Source organism: Indicator indicator, chromosome 3, assembly GCF_027791375.1.
Source record: "Indicator indicator isolate 239-I01 chromosome 3, UM_Iind_1.1, whole genome shotgun sequence".
Taxonomy (NCBI): domain Eukaryota; kingdom Metazoa; phylum Chordata; class Aves; order Piciformes; family Indicatoridae; genus Indicator; species Indicator indicator.
In genome coordinates, this window is record NC_072012.1 from 47,397,156 (window position 1) to 47,416,207 (window position 19,052).

A 19,052-nucleotide genomic window follows, 5' to 3' on the forward strand; every position below is an offset into this window, starting at 1 on the left:
GAGAACTGAATATGAATTTGTGTATTTTGTATTTGTGTGTCTATTTCATAGAATCATAGAATCAGTCAGGGTTGGAAGGGACCACAAGGATCATCTAGTTCTAACCCCCCTGCCATGGGCAGGGACACCTCACACTATTTGTGAATAGTGTTTCCATTTAAACTTCCTGCTTCTGCAGAGCGTTTTGATTTCACTCCTTTGGGGCAAAGGTAAAAGAGAACTTTCTGCCCACTCAACCCAAGACTGAATTCTGACTGTTCTTTGCCAACTTTGTTTTCCAGACACGCATAGCAATACTACAGGAAAATATTTCAAGCAACAAATTGTGGGTGTTCAGTACTTGAAACACCCCATGACAAATTTTTCAAGCATGTCCTTCGTCTGTGACTGCTGCTCATTTCAGTGCCAGCTGCTGGTTATTACAAGGTTGCATTTGCTGGGTGGTTTTTATTTTTTTCTCCTTTCTCTGGTTCATTAAGATTCCAGTTTTGCCTTCCATGGTAAGGCTAACCAGCTCTACTGCTATCCTGTTTTACTCATCCTGCGTGAAAGCTTCAGTTATTTTTTAGTGGACTGCGCAAATAACTCACAGGTTTACCGGTCGCAAGATTATTTTTGCAATGTATAAACTTTGGAAGGAAAACAAAAACATCTCTTGGAAGCTGAATGCTTTGGACTGAGGTTATTAGGTCAACAGTAAATTTTGAAAAGTATTTGAGATGTTTCTCGATGGCATTTAAAAAATATAGCTGAAGGTTACGCTGCTCCACACAGTTCTGTTTGGTTCCTTTGATGCCAAAGATCTATAGCTGATTTATGTTTAAGATAGATTTTACAAAACATTAGCCATGATTTAAAGTAACAAGAGACACTGTTCAGATGAGGGGAGAAACCCACCCTTTGGGAGGAATTGAGTTAGGTTCAGTAGTTCTGTTGAACCTGAACCAAGAAGGAAACCATTAGTAACTCAATCTTTGTAAGAAGACTTGAGGAAGATCCTAGCTCCTGCCTACCTGTTGATTTTAGCAGCAACCCAGACATTGGAGACATCAGGAGTGTTAGAGTGGAAGGCTCTAAAACAACTGGCTTGTAATTAGCATTTTAGAGCAGTGAAAAGACCAGCTAGGGCAATAGCAATATTGTGATACAGTTATTAATTACAAAAGAGAGCAGACTCCATGATTTTATTACTTGAAAGACATCAGAGGCACACTCCTACTGAAAATTCAGATGTTAAATGAAGTTGTAGATGTGGAGTTTCAGACCTCCCTTAACAATCACTTAAACCAAATTTAACCTCCTCCCACTAACAAAGAAGTAAGTCTGGATTACATATGCTGTTTCACAGTAAGTTGTTTGGATGCTGAGAGTGCTGCAGTGGAGGAAAACAAATGCCACCTTTATTTATGGCTTTCACTGTTTTATTTCCCAAGTGAGAAACATAAAAAAATAAAGAACCAGATGACAATTGTCTCATAAAAGCTCCTATTAGAAGGTCAATTGTTTTGTTAAATTCCCTTCCCACACTGTTCTGTCAGAGTGGTATTTATCTGCTGTGGTAGCCCAGGTTTGTTGTTAGAAACAGGTAGTGTGTTAGAGACAAACCTCCACTTTACTTTTCCTTACAAAATGAAGCTTTGTTTTGTCTTTGCTGCCCCAGCCTAGCTGCCACTCTGATGCACTGCATGCTCTGCTGATACCCAGTGCTGTGTCACCCTTCTTATATCAGGATGGTGCTGGAAGGGACCAACTCTTTTCTTTCCAGTGGAAAACATCTAATGTAAAGTCATAGCAATGAGACTGGTGAAGGGACTGGAGGGAAAGGCTGATGAGGAGAGGCTGAGGGAGCTGGGGGTGTTCAGCCTGGAGAAGAGGAGACTCAGGGGGGACCTTAGCACACTCTACAAGTACCTGAAGGGAAGTTGTAGTCAGGTGGGGGTCAGGCTCTGCTCCCATGTAACTTGTGACAAGACGAGAGGGCATGGCCTGAAGCTGTGCCAGGGGAGGGTTAGGTTGGATGTTAGGAAGCACTTCCTGATGGAAAGGGGAATTAGAGACTGGAATGTGCTGCCCAGGGAGGTGGTGGAGTCACCATCCCTGGAGGTGTTTAAGGCAAGATTGGATGTGGCGCTTAGTGCCATGGTCTGGTGGTGTTAGGTCATAGGCTGGACTTGATGATCTCAGAGCTCTATCCCAGCCTCAATAATTTTGTGATTCTGTGATTTGCTAAGGAGCAGGAATTTTACTGCGACTGATTCTTTTTCTAGCTACATTTAGATAAAAGAGATGAACCTGCTCTGAAAGCAGTGTTACCTAATGGTAAAATACTTCTTAAGGAAGAATACTTATTGTGCATTCATCATTGTGGAGGTATTATGAAACATAAAGCAGCATGTTGGCCAAAAAATGCCCTGTATCTGCACAGGCATTCTACATAATACCTACAGGTCATTGTGTAGTCCAACATTAAACTTGTATGTGAGAAGTTGCAGCTGTGGATGCCTGTATCTCTCAGATTCCATTTCAATAAACCTGTGAGAAAGGAAAACGTGAAGGCCCTTCAGCTTTACAGCAGTTTCAAAGCAGAAGCTTTATTACCTCTTTTTTTCTTTTTTTTTTTTTTAATCCTATGTGCTTTATGTTTTACACAGACATAGCTTCTCAGTGGAGATAAATGATGAGACTCTACCTTAAGAAGCCTTTGGGTTTTCATTAATCCATATTAGGTTAAAAGGGAATCAGAATTCTAAAAATACAGCACATCAGAGAAAGGAGGCATTTTTTTTAGGTCAAGGTCCTCTTTTCCATCTGGTGCCATTTGGTAGTTCTAACATCTTCCATCTCCCCCTATTTCTCCATCTGTAAATAACTCACCGAAGTAAAATGCTTGGAATATTTACAGCAAAGAATGATAAAACGCAGGTTGAACTTAATCTCTTTGGGATCTAAAATGAGAAACATCACTGCAAACAGCAGTGTTATTGAAAAACTGTGGAGGTCTCTAGTTGGCAGGTGTATGAAATGGGAATAATGTCAAGAGCGTTAGATGCTGTGGGACTGCAATTGTGCTATTCGGGGGGGAAAAAGGGGGGAAAAAAAGGAGAAAAGAAAAGGGAAAAAAAGGAGAAAAAAAAAAGGGGAAAAAAAAAAAGAAGTCAGAAGGAATATTAGTTCAGGAGAGGGGAAAACATAGCCCAGCAGGGCTGATTTTCAAAAGCAGCCTGCCGTTTGGCTTCTGCAAATAATTACAGGCTCATACTTTACCAGTTAGATGTCTAAGTGCTTGCATCCGTTTATTAGGAAGTTGGAGGTCTGACTACTACAAAATGTGTGCAAACTTGCAAGACTGGAAAGAGGCTTCAGATGCCTCTAAACCTGATCAATCAATCAACAGATGAACTGCTTTCCAAAAGTTTATGGGAACAAAATGCCTGTCTTCCCCCCCCCCCCCCCTTTTTTTTTTTTTTCCATGAGGTCAGCATGGCCCCAAGAAAGAATCCTGGAGTAGCTCATGAGATAAGGTGCTTTAGAATTTCCTGGGTTAAAGTGAATGGAACAACTCTGTTGGTGTCCTAAAGCAGGCAGTTAACTGAAAATAAAGGTGTAAATCTTTGTCACTAAAGCTTCTCTTTTACTTCCTCTTTTACTAAAGCTGGTTTCTTTCCCTCTCTGGCGGTGGTCAAGGCCAGGTGGAATGAAGCCTTGAGCAACTTGGAAGGTGTCCCTGCCATGGGCAGGGGGTTTGGAACTAGATGATCTTTAAAGCACCTTCCAACCTAAACCATTCTATGAAACTACTCCTGCTGGCATTTCATATCTCCACCAGCAATGCACAAAGGGGACTGGGCTGTAGGCACATGGTTTGCTGCCTCACTCAGGCATTACACCTACTTTGGCATCTCAATTTAAGGAGACAAACTCTTCAGCTTGCCAGATATTTGGGACTGCTCTGTGCTGGCTGCCTGTGTTATTGTGATACCCACCTTGTGCTCTCCTTAGGTGGTTTGTTAGTAATCCTGACTCAATCATGTACCTAGAAAAGGAGGTCTGAAAGTGAGAAAGAAGATGCCTCTTTTATTTGAAGCCCTATGTTCAGGGCTGCAAAAACAGTGTCCAGCACAGGTTACCAAACCAAATATTTCTCTTCCTCTCTGTTGTTCATTGTTGCTGCCCAGGGCAGTACCAGGCTGTCTCTGCTCTGAAGAAAGCACTATTTGATGATGAGGCATGAACTGCTGCCTCCTCTTTGCAAGAATAGGGATCATTATGAAGAACAAAAGATACTCAGTTTTGGTGAGGGAGTGGGGGGTGAATTTTAGGCATGCCATGCAGCTTTTACAAAACATTAGGGGGATGCCCCAGGATGAGGAAGAATAGGACATGACTCAGTATGTGTGACACCAAGCAGCCTAAGATCCTATCTATTACTCATGCAGGATGGGAGTGGGAAAGATCTGTCAGTAGTGTTCAGTTTACACGTGGTTTTCCCTGAAGTGCTTGCAAGAAGAAAGTTTCATTGCTTTATTTAGTGTATTTTAGGTCCAAGAAAGGATACTTGCTATATATATCTGAAAAACTACTCATCTCCATGGCTGCCTTATTAATGTACCAGAAACTGTGGCCCTTAGGATATGGTGGCCTGATTCTCATGTAAAAGGGTCATCAGAGTGAGCACACACACACACCAGTCTCTTATTCAAAAGCCTTTTTATGTTGCCAGTGTGATGCAGAATGATTGTGAAAACAAGAATGAGCCCATTTTAAATGTCTGTAACATGATTGCTGACCATTACTGTGTCATACTCTCCCTCAAACTAAATTTTGTGTTCAAGGATAAATGTATTCACAAATCCTAGCTGCTGTTCACACACACACACAGAGAAGTGTAAATGCCGTTTGAAGTTGTTCACTCAGCTGGGAGACTCCCCCCACCCCCATCTTGTCTCCTGCAATTACCCTTTGCCCCTTTCCTCCAGCAGCTGTTTCTGACTAGCTGCTATGTTTTACCGTTGTTCACAAGACAGCAGCTCCACTCCTGCTGCCCATCAGGTGTGGTGAGCTAGACCTGACAAAAAACCATCACCCAGGGAGGACTGAGTCTCAGAACCAGGCTCTGCAAAGGGTTTCCTCCACTGCTCAGTCTCAGCATTACTAAAGGTTCCTGTTTCTCTCTCTTTCTCAGCTCAGCAAAGAGATAAAAAAAGGATCATCTCCCCCGAATTTTTGCAGAAGCATGCCCTTTCCAAGTAGCCAGATAGCCTTCAAGGGCAGGCTGAAGCTTTAATGCACAACTAACAGCAGTCTAAAATGTAGAGCATACCACCAATTTTTCAGCCTTTACAGCAGGAAGGAGGCAGATGCTGAGGAAGACAGGAGTGGAGGAGCAGCATCCAGTGAAACAGCATCAAAAATAGCCTGGGGCTTGTGAAGTGAAAGCCATTGCTGGGTCATTTACCACTTACAAAGACAGAAGGGTCGTATGAAGAGGCCACAGGGGTCTGGTTGGCTTTCTCTGTCACTGGGAGTTGCCCAATGTGCAGGCAAGCAGACTGCTTCTACAGCTTGTTTCTGGAAGCTTTTGAAGTAGAGGAAGTGGCCAGAGAAGGCTTAGCAAGCTAGCAAACAGGTTTTCTACTTCAGCTGAGGAGAGAGGAAATGAGACAGAGGAGGGACATGGATTTTCTTGGTGAATTTAGCTCATCAACTCAATAAGCAGTTCGCCTGTCATCCTCTCAAGGTCAGCAGTGACAGTGTGCCCCTTCAGGACCTCTTCTGTTGCAGGGTTTGCTCAGTTTTCTGTCAACCCTCATGAAGTCACTAATTTGTCACAGTAATGCTGGGGCCTGCCCTGCCACTTCACTCAAGAGGAGATGGTTTGGATGAGAGAGAGTTAGAAGTCCACACTGTAGAGGCACAGTTTGTTTCTTAGTCCATGACTTGGGACAATGTGGCAATAGTGGAGCCTTTGTCATGTCCAGCTTGAGCTGACAGCTTAAACTGAAGTCACTCCAGTTAGGTACAAAGAGTACTTTAGAAGAGGCTTGCCTGTGACAGAGGTTTCAGATGACTTCATCTTTTAAAAGTGCATGGAGTGCATCCAAAGCAAGTGGTGTTTATGTGGTGAATGGGCAGACCAAAAGGAAGAGTCTGGAGAAAGGAGGATGGATGGATGGTCTTTGCTTAATGTCAAAGCTGACATAAACACATCTCCAATCTCAGCAAGACAAAGATTTCTTCAATCTCTGTGTAGCAGCCTTTGAAGCTTCTCCCTTATTGTTGTTGTGGAGGAGGCAGGGTTGCCTTTGAGAGCTTCTGCAGCACTGAAGTGTTCGTCCTCCACAGGCGTTCACACAATCAGATAAATGGTTGCTCCATAGAATCATAGAATAGTCCAGGCTGGAAGAGACCTCCAAAGGTCATCCAGTCTGACCTCCCTGCAGTCAGCAGGGACATCCCCAACTAGTTCAGGTTGCCCAGGGACTCATTAAGCCTCACCTTGAATAACTTCAGGGAAGGGGCCTCAAACACCTCCCTGGGCAACCTGTTCCAGTGTTCCACCACCCTCACAGTGAAGAGCTTCTTCCTTATATCCAATCTCAATCTGCTCTTCTCTAGTTTGAAGCCATTTATCCTCGTCCTGTCACTGCAGGCCTTTGCAAACAGTCTCTCTCCAGCCTTCTTGTAGCCCCCTTCAGGTACTGGCAGGCTGCTATTAGGTCTCCCCAGAGCCTCCTCCTCTCCAGGCTGAACACCCCCAGCTCCCTCAGCCTGTCCTCATAGCAGAGCTGCTCCAACCCCCTGAGCATTTTCGTGATCCTCCTCCTGATCTGCTCCATCAAGTCCATGTCCTTCCTGTATTGAGGGCTCCAGACCCGTACATAGTTCTCCAGGTGAGGTCTCACCAGAGCAGAGCAGAGCAGAGCAGAGTAGAGCAGAGCAGAGCAGACACCTCCCTCTTCAGAGCTTCCCTGCCATCAGACAGGGACAAAATGACAGGTCCATTTTGCAAAATTATTGAATAAAAATAAAGACACAAATTTTAAAAATTAAAATAAATAAAAATAAAATAAAAATATAAAAAATTTAAAATGTGAAATAAACATAAAGTAAAATAAATAAAAATATTTTTTTAAAAAATGAAATTAAATTGAAATTAAAATAATAAAAATAAAATTTAAAATAATAAAAATAAAACAAAACTAAAAATAAATAAAAATAAAAATAAAATAAAAATAAAAAAGTAAAATAAACGTAAAGTAAAATAAATTAAAATAAAAAATAAAAAAATAAATTAAAATTAAAGTTAAAATAATAAAACTAAAATAAAAATAAAACAAAAGTAAAACCAAAAATAGAAATAAATAAACATAAAATAAAAATGCTTCATTAAAAATATTCTGACCAGCTAACAATTTTTGTTAGACAGAGGCCAAGCTAAGATGGCAAATGGTGTTGGAAAGGAGCCACCAGCCAGAAGCCATAAATTTTTCTGTCTACAGGATAACAACCTCTATTCCTTTTCTGCTTGAGAAGGTAGTCGTTTCAAAGTGTGATCCTGTTTTGCTCTTTGCAATGCCACCTGCCACAAAGATGCCCTCTTTTCTGACTTGTCTCACTCTCCTCTTTCAGGTTGGCCTTCCTTCTATGACGTGATCAGTCCCGACGTAGTTACCTTCAATGATGATTTCTCCTATGGGATGCATCGGATTGAAATATCCTGCAGTCAGGTTAGTTTACAGCACACACAGCCCATTCCAATGGCAGTGGCTGCAAAAATCATTACAGTGTGCTGTACTTTCCCTGAGACCTGCAAACCTTTCAGTTCCATTAAATAACAATCATTGCGTGAGAGCACAACGGGTTGTATGTCTACCAGCTGGGTGGAAGGAGCTGAAGCCACAAAGGGCTCGTTGGAGGGCACGGCGTTGTCTCGGGTGAGACTCAACAGAGCAGATGGAAAGGGCTGGACTCAGTGCTGAGTCTACAAAACCCTTCCTGAAGAGGGTCCCTTTAAAGGAGCTCCTGAGCCTAGCCTACCGGTTCCACACATGAGCAGCTGCGAGGGAAGTCCGAGGCAGTGGAGCGACTGTCTGTGTGCTGATCCCATCCCTGTGCATTCCTCTGCAGCCATGCTAACTCATTCCCAACACTCAGTCCCAGCACAGGCCTAGTGGCTGCCTCAATCTCATCTGCTGATGAAGTCAGACATCACTCAGAGCATGCCAACCTCATGAGGTTCAACAAGACCAAGTGCAGGGTCCTGTATCTGGGTCAAGGCAATCCCAGGCACTGACACTGGCTGGGCAGTGACTGCTTGAGAGAAGCCCTGAAGAAAAGGACTTGGAGGTGCTGGTGGATGAGAAGCTCCATATGAGCTGCCACTATACACTTGCAGCCCAGAAAGCCAGTCGTATCCTGGGCTGCATCAAGAGAAGTGTGGCCAGCAGGTTGAGAGAGGTGATTTTCCCCCTCTATACCACTCTCATGAGAACCCACCTGGAGCACTGTGTCCAGTTCTGCAGCCCCTCAAGAAAGATAGGGACATGCTGGAATGTGTCTAGAGAAGGGCCACAAGGATGATCAGAGGGCTGGAGCCCTGTCCGTGGCCTGTCCATGGCAGGGACACCTCCACTAGATCAGGTTGCCCAGAGCCACAGCCAGCCTGGCCTTAAAAACCTCCAGGGATGAGGCTTCCACCACCTCCCTGGGCAACCTGTTCCAGTGTCTCACCACCCTCATGGTGAAAAACTTCTTCCTAAAATCTAATCTAAATCTACCCATTTCTATTTTTGTTCCATTCTACCTAGTCCTATTACAACCTGACATCCTCAAAAGTCCCTCCTCAGCTTTCTTGTAGCTCCCTTCAAATACTGGAAGGCTATAAGGTCTCCTTGGAGCCTTCTCTTCTCCAGACTGAACAATCCCAACTCTCTCAGTCTGTCCTTATTGGAAAGGAGCTCCAGCCCTCTGATCATCCTTGTGGCCTTTCTCTGGACATGTCCCAGCACCTCCAGATCTTTCCTGTAACAGAGGCTCCAGAACTGGGTGCAGTATTCCAGGTGGGGTCTCACCAGAGCAGAGTAGAAGAGGAGAATCACCTCCCTTGACCTTCTGCCCACACTTGTCTTGATGCAGCCCAAGCTCTGGTTGGCTTTCTGGGCTGCAGGTGTCCAGTTCTGGCTCATACTGAGTTTCTCATCCACCAGTACCCTCAAGTCCTTTTCTTCAGGGCTGCTCTCAAGCCAGTCCCTGCCCCCCTGCCATGGTTAGGGACACCTTCTACTAGGCTATGTTGCTCAAGGCCACATGCAGCCTGCCTCTGAACACTTCCAGGGTTGAAACCTTCACAGTTTCTTTAAGCAACCTGTTCCAGTGCATCACCACACTTGTGATGAAGAATTTCTTCCTAATGTCTAATCTAAATCTAGCTTCTTCCAGTTTGAAGCCATAACTCCTCATCTTACTACTACGTGCCTTTGTAAACAGTCTCTCTCCAGCTATTGTCTAGGCACCTTTCAAATACTGGATGGCTGCTCTAAGGTCTCCCCAGGGCCTTGTATCCTCCATGCTGAACAACCCAACTCTCTCAGCCTGTTTTCATAGGAGATGTGCTCCAGCCCCTGATCAGCTTTGTGACCCTCCTCTGGCCTCACTCTGGCAGTTCCATGTCCTTATTGTGTTGGGTGCTCCAGAACTGGACATTGTACTCTGGGTGTGCTCTCACCAGAGCAGAGCAGAGGGGGAGAATCACCTCCTTCAGTCTTCCAGCCATGCTTCTTTTGATGCAGCCCAGGATACAGCTGGTTTTCTGGGCTGCAAGCGCACATTGCTGGCTCATGTTGAGCTTCTCATCAGTCAGCACTCCCAAGTTGTTCCCCTCGGGACTGTTCTCTATCCCTTCCTTTCCTAGCCTGTATTTGTGCTTGGGATTGCCCTTACCCAGGTACAGGACCTTGCACTTGGTTTTCTTGAGCTTTTTGAGGTTGGCATTGTCCCACTTCTCAAGCATGTCAAGGTCTTTCTGAATGGCATCACTTCCCTCCAGCATGTTGACCATACCATGTAGCATGGTGTCATCAGATCAAGGGAGGTTCTCCTCTGCCTCTACTCTGCCCTGGTGAGACCCCACCTGAAGTATTGCATCCAGTTCTGGGCTCCCCAGTACAAGAGGGACAGGGAACTATTGGAGAGAGTCCAATGGAGGGCTACAAGGAGGATGAAGGGACTGGAGCACTGCCTGGTGAGGAAAGGCTGAGAGACTTGGGGCTGTCTAGTCTGGAGAGAAGACTGAGAGAGGATTTAATCAATGGCTATCAATATCTGAGGGCTGGGTGTCAAGAGGGAGGGGACAGGCTCTGCTCAGTTGTGCCCTGTGATAGGACAAGGGGCAATGGATATAAACTGCAGCACGGGATGTTCCACCTCAACATGAGGAGGAACTTCTTCACTCTGAGGGTAACAGAGCACTGGAACAGGCTGCCCAGAGAGGTTTTGGAGTCTCTTTCTCTGGAGACTTTCCAGTCCTGTCTGGATGTGTTCCTGTGTGACCTGTGCTAGATTCTGTGGTCCTGCTCTGTCAGGGGACTCAATGATCTCTGGAGGTCCCTTCCAACTCAATGATCTCTGGAGGTCCCTTCCAACCCCTAACATCCTGTGATCAGCAAACTTGCTGTGGATGCACTTGATTCCACTGTCTGTGTCACCAACAAAGATGTTAATCAGCACTGGTCCCAGCATTGACCCCTGAGGACTGGCACTCATCCCTTGTCCCCACTGAGACATCAAGTCCTTGACCATCACTCTCTGAATGAGATCATCAAGCCAATTCCTTATCCACCAAGTGGTCCACCCATCAAATCCATGTCTTTCCAATTCAGAGACCAGGATGTTGCAGGGGACAGTGTAAAATGCTTTGCACCAGTCCATGAGAGCTGTCACCCCATCATAGAAGGCCACCAGTTTTTCAGGCACAGCTTGCCCTTGTTGAAACCATGTCGGCTGCCACCAGTCACTTTCTCATTTTTCTTGTTCCTTAGCAGAGTTTCCAGGAGGACCTGTTCTGGGCACAGATGTGAGACAGACTGGCCTGTAGTCAGACCTGTAGTTCTCCAGGTCTTTCTTTTTCCCCTTTTTGAAAATGGGAGCTATGTTTCATCTTTTCCAGTGAGAACTGCACCGGATTGCCTTGATTTTCAAATATGATGGAAAGCAGCTTTGCAGCCCACTCTCTTCAGCTCTGCTTAGTAGGCCTGAATAGTGCTAAAATCAGCATACTGCTAACCTGCTGAGCCTCTATCTGCTGACACCCTCAAAGAGATGGCCAGAGCTCTTGGTTTCACCTGAGAGAAGCCCAAGGCAGCTTGTGGTCAGGCCAAGGAATCTGGGAATGTCATTTACCTAGTGCCAAACCAAATAGCGTTAGCAGACCTGAGCCTGACAGTATTAGCAGCAGTCACATGCAGACACCATAAAATTAAAGCAAAACCAAAGACTGAATTTAGAGCATTAAAGGAAAAAAAAATAATGCAACCAAGGTTGCTGTATAATCAGATGGCAGCTTCCTACCAGCTCCTTCCACTTCCTGGGGCAATAACCTGGCAGATGATGAAAGTCCCTCAGGAGGATAGCTTGAGGAGTGGGTGAGCACCTTTGCAGCCACTGCTCAGCACAGTTAATACTGCCACATTGTTTATCCATAACAAGACCATTTCCTCCCCTCCTTGGAGCCCTAGGAATGTGAATCACACGTGCAGCTGCAAAAAAAAAAAAAAAGGCAGTTTTACTGCAGTCTGGAAAGCAGTGGGATTGATATGGCAGGCCTTGGTAGAACCAAAGGAAAACAGCCTCTCCCACACCCAAAAACTTACTAATCTTTTGCAGATGAAAAATTAGTTGATTTTTCTTTCAAAGCCACCTGTCTGAGAGAATAAAAACCCTCTCCTTTCATGTTCTCCCTTGTAGAAAGCAAACACAGGGGGAAGATTGCTGTAATATTAATAAAAGACATCCATGAGATTATCCTACAAATAACTTTTACAGCTTTTTGGAAACACATCACACTGGGTGTAGTTAAAAGGTCAGTGATTAGTGACAGGTAGAAGTTGATTACAAATACATTTGAGGAATACTGTAAAGCTAATTTCATCTCTCTTTTTTTCTCTCTTTCCTATGTGAGAGTCCCTTCACCTGAGTTCTCCCTAGCTAATAATTGTACCTGTACAAATGGATCAAATGAAATAGTCACAGTAGTGCTGTTTGCATATTGATAGCTCAGAGCCTGCTACAGCAGCTGACTACAAGCTGCTTTCTGTGCCTCCCAGCAGCATATCAGAACCAGGAGGCTTGGGAGTTCCAAGCACACTGACAGTTAGTAGTGACCTCCCTGTTTCCTGCTCCCAAACACGGCCACAGCAACCCCATACAGCACTACAGGCTGGGGACAGAGTGGCTGGAGTGCAGCCAGGCAGAGAGGGACCTGGGGGTGCTGGTTGATAGTAGCTGAACAAGAGCCAGCAGTGTGCCCAGGCAGCCAGGAGAGCCAATGGCATCCTGGTCTGGATCAGCAATAGTGTGGCCAACAGGACAAGGGAGGTTATTCTTCCCCTGTACTCAGCACTGGTCAGGTCACACCTTGAGTACTGTGTCCAGTTCTGGGCTCCTCAATTCAAGAGAGTTGTTGAGGTATTGGAAGGTGTCCAGAGAAGGGCAACAAAGCTGGAGGGGGGCCTGGAGCACAGCCCTGTGAGGAGAGGCTGAGAGAGCTGGGGGTGTTTAGCCTGGAGAAGAGGAGGCTCAGGGGAGACCTCATTGCTGTCTACAACTACCTGAAGGGAGGTTGTAGCCAGGTGGGGATTGGTCTCTTCTCTCAGGCAACCAGCACCAGAACAAGAGGACACAGTCTCAAGTTGTGCCAGGGGAGGTATAGACTGGATATTAGGAAGAAGTTGCACAGAGGGTGATTGCCCATTGGGATGGGCTGCCCAGGGAGGTGGTGGAGTCACCATCCCTGGAGATGTTCAAGAGAAGCCTGGGTGAGGCACTTAGTGCCATGGTCTGGTTGATTGGATAGGGCTGAGTGATCAGTTGGACTGGATGATCTTGGAGGTCTCTTCCAACCTGGTTGATTCTATGATTCTACTTGTAAGGCTCTGAGCAGACCTTATTGTGGCCTTCCAGTTTCTGAAGGGGGCCTACAAGAAAGCTGGGGAGGGACTTTTTAGGGTTTCAGGTAGTGATAGGACTAGGGAGAATGGAGCAAAATGAGAAATGGGTAGATTCAGGTTGGATGTTGGGAAGAAATTCTTCCCCATGAGGGTGGTGAGACACTGGAACAGGTTGCCCAGGGAGGTGGTGGAAGCCTCATCCCTGGAGGTTTTTGCAGCCAGGCTGGATGTGGCTGTGGGCAACCTGATGTAGTGTGAGGTGTCCTTGCTCATGGCAGGGGAGTTGGAACTGGATGAGCCTTGAGGTCCCTTCCAACCCTGACAATTCTGTGATTCTCCTTCAGATGCCTTACCCTGCTTCACCATCCTGGAGCATTCTGCACAATGTATCTATGTGCAAGGTTGCAGCAGATGATAGTTTCTTTGCAGGAGGCTTTGCAGATGTATATACAGCCTAAGAAAAATGGTCAGCACCTCATGTGTGGGGAGGACAGTAAAATCAATTCACCCTTTGTACTCTCAGCTGAGAGCCAAGTTTCTTATACAGTGATACAAAGGATTGAATTACATTTCTTTTTAGGGCAGATGAATTATAGAGGCCTCTACAGAGAGAATTGCCACATAAATCTTTGGTGAGGGGTAATCTCAAAAGGTAACAAATTTTGCAGTAATCCAACCCTGATGTGATTCTGCCATCACAAGAAGTTGTAATGAGACTACCTCAGACTCTTGCACAGCTTCTCAGGTTTTGTGAGGAAAGCCTTTTTGATAGATTGTCTTTGTAGCCTGTATGTGAGTATATTACTCCTGCAGACCATTTCTCTCTATGGTTTTTCTTGTCCTGTTTCTATCCAGTGGAGAGGGAATGATTTATCTTTGGTTAAATGTTAATCTGGAAAAGATCTGTTTAACACTTCTAGCCAGGAGGTTTTGAAGCATTCTTAGTTCAGATGAGATGATTTAATTAGGATGCTGAGCACTGAGGAAAATACTCTCTCTGGGACACTTAAGGTTTTTTAAGGTATTTTTTTTCCCCAGGTATGGAAAAGCTTTATAATCAGGTGGAATGCCTCATTGTGAAAGACCCCACTCTGAGAAACAGCTGAGACTTTCTGCCCAAACTGCCTGACAAAAAGATTTTCAGTCTAAAGCAAAACGAAATAAAGTAAGCAGTGGAGAATGGAGCAAAGAGTGGCAAGACATCAGTCTTTCAGGAACAAGACTTGAAGCTTTTCTTCTCTAGTTCCCATGCAATTTTCTGTTGCCCTTTCCTTATTTGCCATGTCTGTCTTCCTTTCTTAAAAAGCTGAGCTGCTGCTTAACCTGAAGTCATCCATGCCTTTTCCCAGTACCTCTGAGAGCTTGTCCTGCTGATACCACAGCCTAGCAGTGCCCTTGTTTGTTGTTGGGGTCCTTACTGGATTGCCATGACTGTTTCAGTGACACTTCCCTGGGAGCAGGGAGCCTGTCCTGGGATGTGGCTGCATGTGTGGTACTGATGGTTGGGAGCACTGAGGTTTCACATGCCTACCTGCCCTGCTTCCAGAGGCAGTGAGGATTATTGTTTCAGCTGTCATTAAACAAGCAGAATTTCTGTCCTTCCTAGCTGGCATGAGAGCCTCCCCCAGCCTTTCAGTCTATTGAAAGAGTTCAACCTGAAGGCAAAGCTTCTACAGATCGCCTTCCTACTTCTCTGGTGAATTAAAAGGCCAGAACAGCAGGAGAGCAGTAGCAGCACAGTAGATTTGCCATCACTAACTCACTCACAGTACAGAGCAATCAGTATTGCCTCTTTGTATTTGGGATGCTATGAATTAGTTCAATGTTAAGAATAATTTGCAGTCTTTAATTTTTGCTGTCTGACTGCGAGCCCACGAGCAGCTCTGTGATCTCAGTTACATCATTCTGGCTCTCACTGAGATCAGCTATTGACTTGAAAGGCCAAGGCTCTTTGGTGGAGCAGCATGACTTTCCTGTTCAAGATAAATATTTCTCCAGTGCAGGGTTTGTTGGGTTTTTTTGGTTTTTTGGTTTTTGGTTTTTTTTTTTATTTCTCCTGGCAGGCTGTAAAAATGTACTCGTGGATTTTAAGTGACTAATTACAAGAAGTTCTTATTATCCAGATAAGTTGTCAGCCATAATGTACAGTGATATCAATCCTGATTTTTTTAATAGGGATCAACTGGATCAGCTTCATAAAAATACTCTGTTCTCCTGCAAAGCAAGGGACCGTGCCTTGGTTACAGAGAGAAGCAGCAGTGTTCACCTTGAATACCACTGCAAGTATCTGAGGCCCATTCATACAGAACAAAAATGTCAGCAGACCATCTGTAGTTTCATACTTCTTACAAAAAAAGCAAAGTCAGCATCATTCCTATTTGTAATTAATCCCAGCTAAAGTTTATTAATTCAGGAATATTTTGCATATCTTCACTACAGGTCTTTTTCAGTCACCTGTCCCTATCCCTTATACACTACAGAAAGTCATATAGAATCATAGAATCATGGAATCATAGAATCATAGAATCATGGAATCATAGAATCATAGAATCATAGAATCATAGAATCATGGAATCATGGAATCATGGAATCATAGAATCATAGAATCATGGAATCATAGAATCATGGAATCATAGAATCATGGAATCATAGAATCATAGAATCATAGAATCATAGAATCATAGAATCATAGAATGGGCTGGGCTGGAAGAGACCTCCAAAGGTCATCTAGTCTGACCTCCCCAGAATCAGCAGGGGCACCCCCAACTAGACCAGTAGGAGGTGAGTAGTGGACAAGCTGCACCCAGAAGGAACCTGATGCTCAGAAGAGTGCTAGGCTGTGTAAAGAAAAAAAAATCAGTATGAGGGTGTACTCCAAAGAATATCTTTACTGCTTTAGCTCCTTGCAAGGATCACTATGATGTTTATTGTTTTCTTACTGCAAGGTGCAGCAGATGGCTGCAGGCTGAGGAGAACCCAAAGCTCTGGCTGCCCTCTTCTTACACCACTATCCTTATAGCATGAAGTGAAATGTGGGCAGTGCTCCCTCATCACTGTGTTTTTGGCTGAACTCCTGCCATGAGGTTGTTATAGAGGCAAGCAGCTTCTCAGAGGCAGTGGCCCAACCAAATGTATGCAGCGGCACGGTGGAGAGCAAAGAGGAAATGTGAGCTATAAGTCTTAGGCACCCACACCTCTAGTGTGAGGTGTCCCTGCCCATGGCAGGAGGGTTGGAACTAGATGATCCTTGAGGTCCCTTCCAACCCTGACAGTTCTGTGATTCTATGGTAGCTCAGAAGTTCATCTCAGATCTTCTCAGATCACTCTTTCGGTTAAATGTAGGCTGTAAATCCCACTTGAAAGAGCAATGTAGGCATGAGTGTGCTTCCTTGGAAGTGGCTGCTCATCATTGCTTAACACTCTGTTGTGTTGGAGTTCAATGAGTGGACATTGCTCTATTGAGTTCAATGAGTGGAGATTGCTCTATTGCTCCAAAAGGGTCAAAAGAATAGCTCACACACTGAATTGCATAGTATTGGAAAGTTTAAATGGAAAGGCTATTTACAAGCTACAGCACTACACTTCTATAGTTCTGTAGTGGTGAGCATAGCAAAGCATATACAATACACAAAAATCCATAGAATCATAGAACCAGCCAGGTTGGAAAAGACCTCCAAGATCATCCAGTCCAACCTATCACCCAGCCCTATCCAATCAACTGAACCATGGCACTATGTGCACCATCCAGGCTTTTCTTGAACATCTCCAGGGATGGTGACTACACCACCTCCCTGGGCAGCCCATTCCAATGGGCAATCTCTCTCTGTGAAGAACTTCCTCCTAATATCCAGCCTATACCTCCCCTGGCACAACTTGAGACTATGTCCCCTGGGCTGGGCTTAACACAGAAGCTCGTTAAGCCAAAGCTTCACACACAGCTCCCTTTACACCATGCCAACCAACCCAGGCTTTCATGCCCCCTCCCTACCAAGGTCTCTCTGCCCTCCATACCACAAAGGCATTGTGACGCATCAGGAAGTTCAGCTTGGTAAATCCAGGCCCCAGTTAAGCCACCCCAGCCTAATTGGCAGCATTGCCAAGGCTGGAAACCAGACCTGAATCCTCCACAGGAGATAAGAACCTGGGCAGCCTTCCTGGAAGGAGAGAGGAAAGGAAAAGGGGAAGAAATGGACTTTTCAGCCAGCTCTGTAGGGATGTAGGATTTATGGGAAGAAATACAAAAATTTCACCTTCCAATACACCTTCTGGACACTCCAACTCCTGGAGGTTTGTGACTGTGTGGTCTCTTAAAGACACCCATAGCCCCAAACTATCACGTTCCACCCCTTATTCCATACCATAATTCCTGCTTCAGGCATGTCATCAAATGAGAAACAGTCTCTAGATGGTATGTAGCAAAGTCCAAGCAGGAGATCACTCTTCATCCCGGCCTCCTTCAGAACAGTCTCTCCCTTCAGGATGAGGAAGGAGAGATGCAGTGATGCTCTGTTGTCTTTTGTTTCAGTGTGGTGCTCACCTGGGGCACATGTTTGACGACGGACCTCGCCCAACTGGCAAACGCTACTGCACAAACTCTGCTTCCTTATCCTTCAAGCCAGCAGACAAGAACAGCGCCGGGGAAGGGAGCGGGAACGCCAGTCCTGCCCAAACAGGCAAAGCTGAGCTGTAGCACGAAGCAAAGACTGCAGACAACTGCACTGATCCCACACGGCTTACAAGGAATGTTTTCTAAGTTGCCTGCTCTCTTGTATCCTAAGAATGTTTAAATGTATGAAAGCATTTTGCACCATCCTCCTTCTTCCTCACCTTCCCAGAACTGAGGCCTTGCCTGCTGGTGCATTTACTATATAATTGGATTGAGAAATGGGTTGACTGATGCCACAGGTTTTCTTTTCCTGTCTTTCCTTTGAGGTTGCTTTGGGGAACCCTTCCATCGAGAGGCTTTGGCATCATTAGTTATTAGTTTCTTCTTAGTGCTGTGTTACTCTGGGTTTGAACACTATTCCCTTTTTTTTGTGTGGGAGATGAGACTTGTGTTTTGTCTCCTCCAGTCTACAGGAAACTTCTGGGCATAAGAAAATCCTGAATTCCTAGCACATCTCTGCTCTGTCCTGACTTGTGAGGCATGCAGCCTTTGGTCATATGTATTCAGCCATCTCCCAGCATCAGCCACACCCTGCAGAAACTTTTAGTTAGGGCTGTTCCTTCCCAGCTGAGAGAGATGGATGAGATGCAGAGCCCTTTGTTTGGCTGATTTACTGCCAAAATTTCAAGGGTGTGGTTGAAAGGATGTAAACATGGTCTCAGCATCTATTCCCCCTTTCTCCTCCCCCTTTGTTTGGTATTTAAATCAAGCTTTTAACTAGTAAGGCTCACTTTCGCAGGTGCTAATGAGGCTTTGTCTGTTTCTGAGGCTTCTGAAATCTGAATTAAAGTTGAAATCTGTATTCTGTGGACAAGTACAGAGGGAAACTTGGTGACCACAGCAGATGACAGATGATGCTTGTCTCAGACTTTATCCTGTCAGTCGCTACAAGGATTCAGAAGCGTGGCAGTTTCTGCTAAGAGAGAGTTTAGGAATGAAGGCAGCAGAAAGAGGGAGACCCTCCTGAAGAATCTAGTTGTAAAGATTAGTTGTAAAGATTAGCTGGTCTGGTAGCATACTGCCAACAAGGCCCCAGCCTTTCATTTGTGCAGTTGGTGTTGCAGGACATGAAGTGTGATTGATTAACTTGAAGGTTGATTAACTTGAAAAAAAACCCTGTCAGAGGTCCATAAATTTTCATGTAGCAAAATTTGTTGTCCCGCTGTCTTGGGTTTATAGGGAGCAAGACTGGCTCTTTAACTCTCAAAGCAGTTAAAGAAGAC

At 45.0% G+C, this 19,052-nt stretch overlaps 1 protein-coding gene across 1 annotated transcript in view; it reads left to right on the forward strand.

The window, feature by feature from the left end:
* Positions 1–18,434, forward strand: part of MSRB3 (methionine sulfoxide reductase B3) — a 102,132-nt gene extending 83,698 nt beyond the window's left edge. Inside the window, 2 exon segments of the mRNA XM_054399525.1 lie at positions 7,630–7,727; positions 17,689–18,434. Coding sequence (XP_054255500.1) covers positions 7,630–7,727; positions 17,689–17,853 — 263 coding nt within the window. The 3' untranslated portion in view covers positions 17,854–18,434.
* Positions 18,435–19,052: the final 618 nt, after the last annotated feature.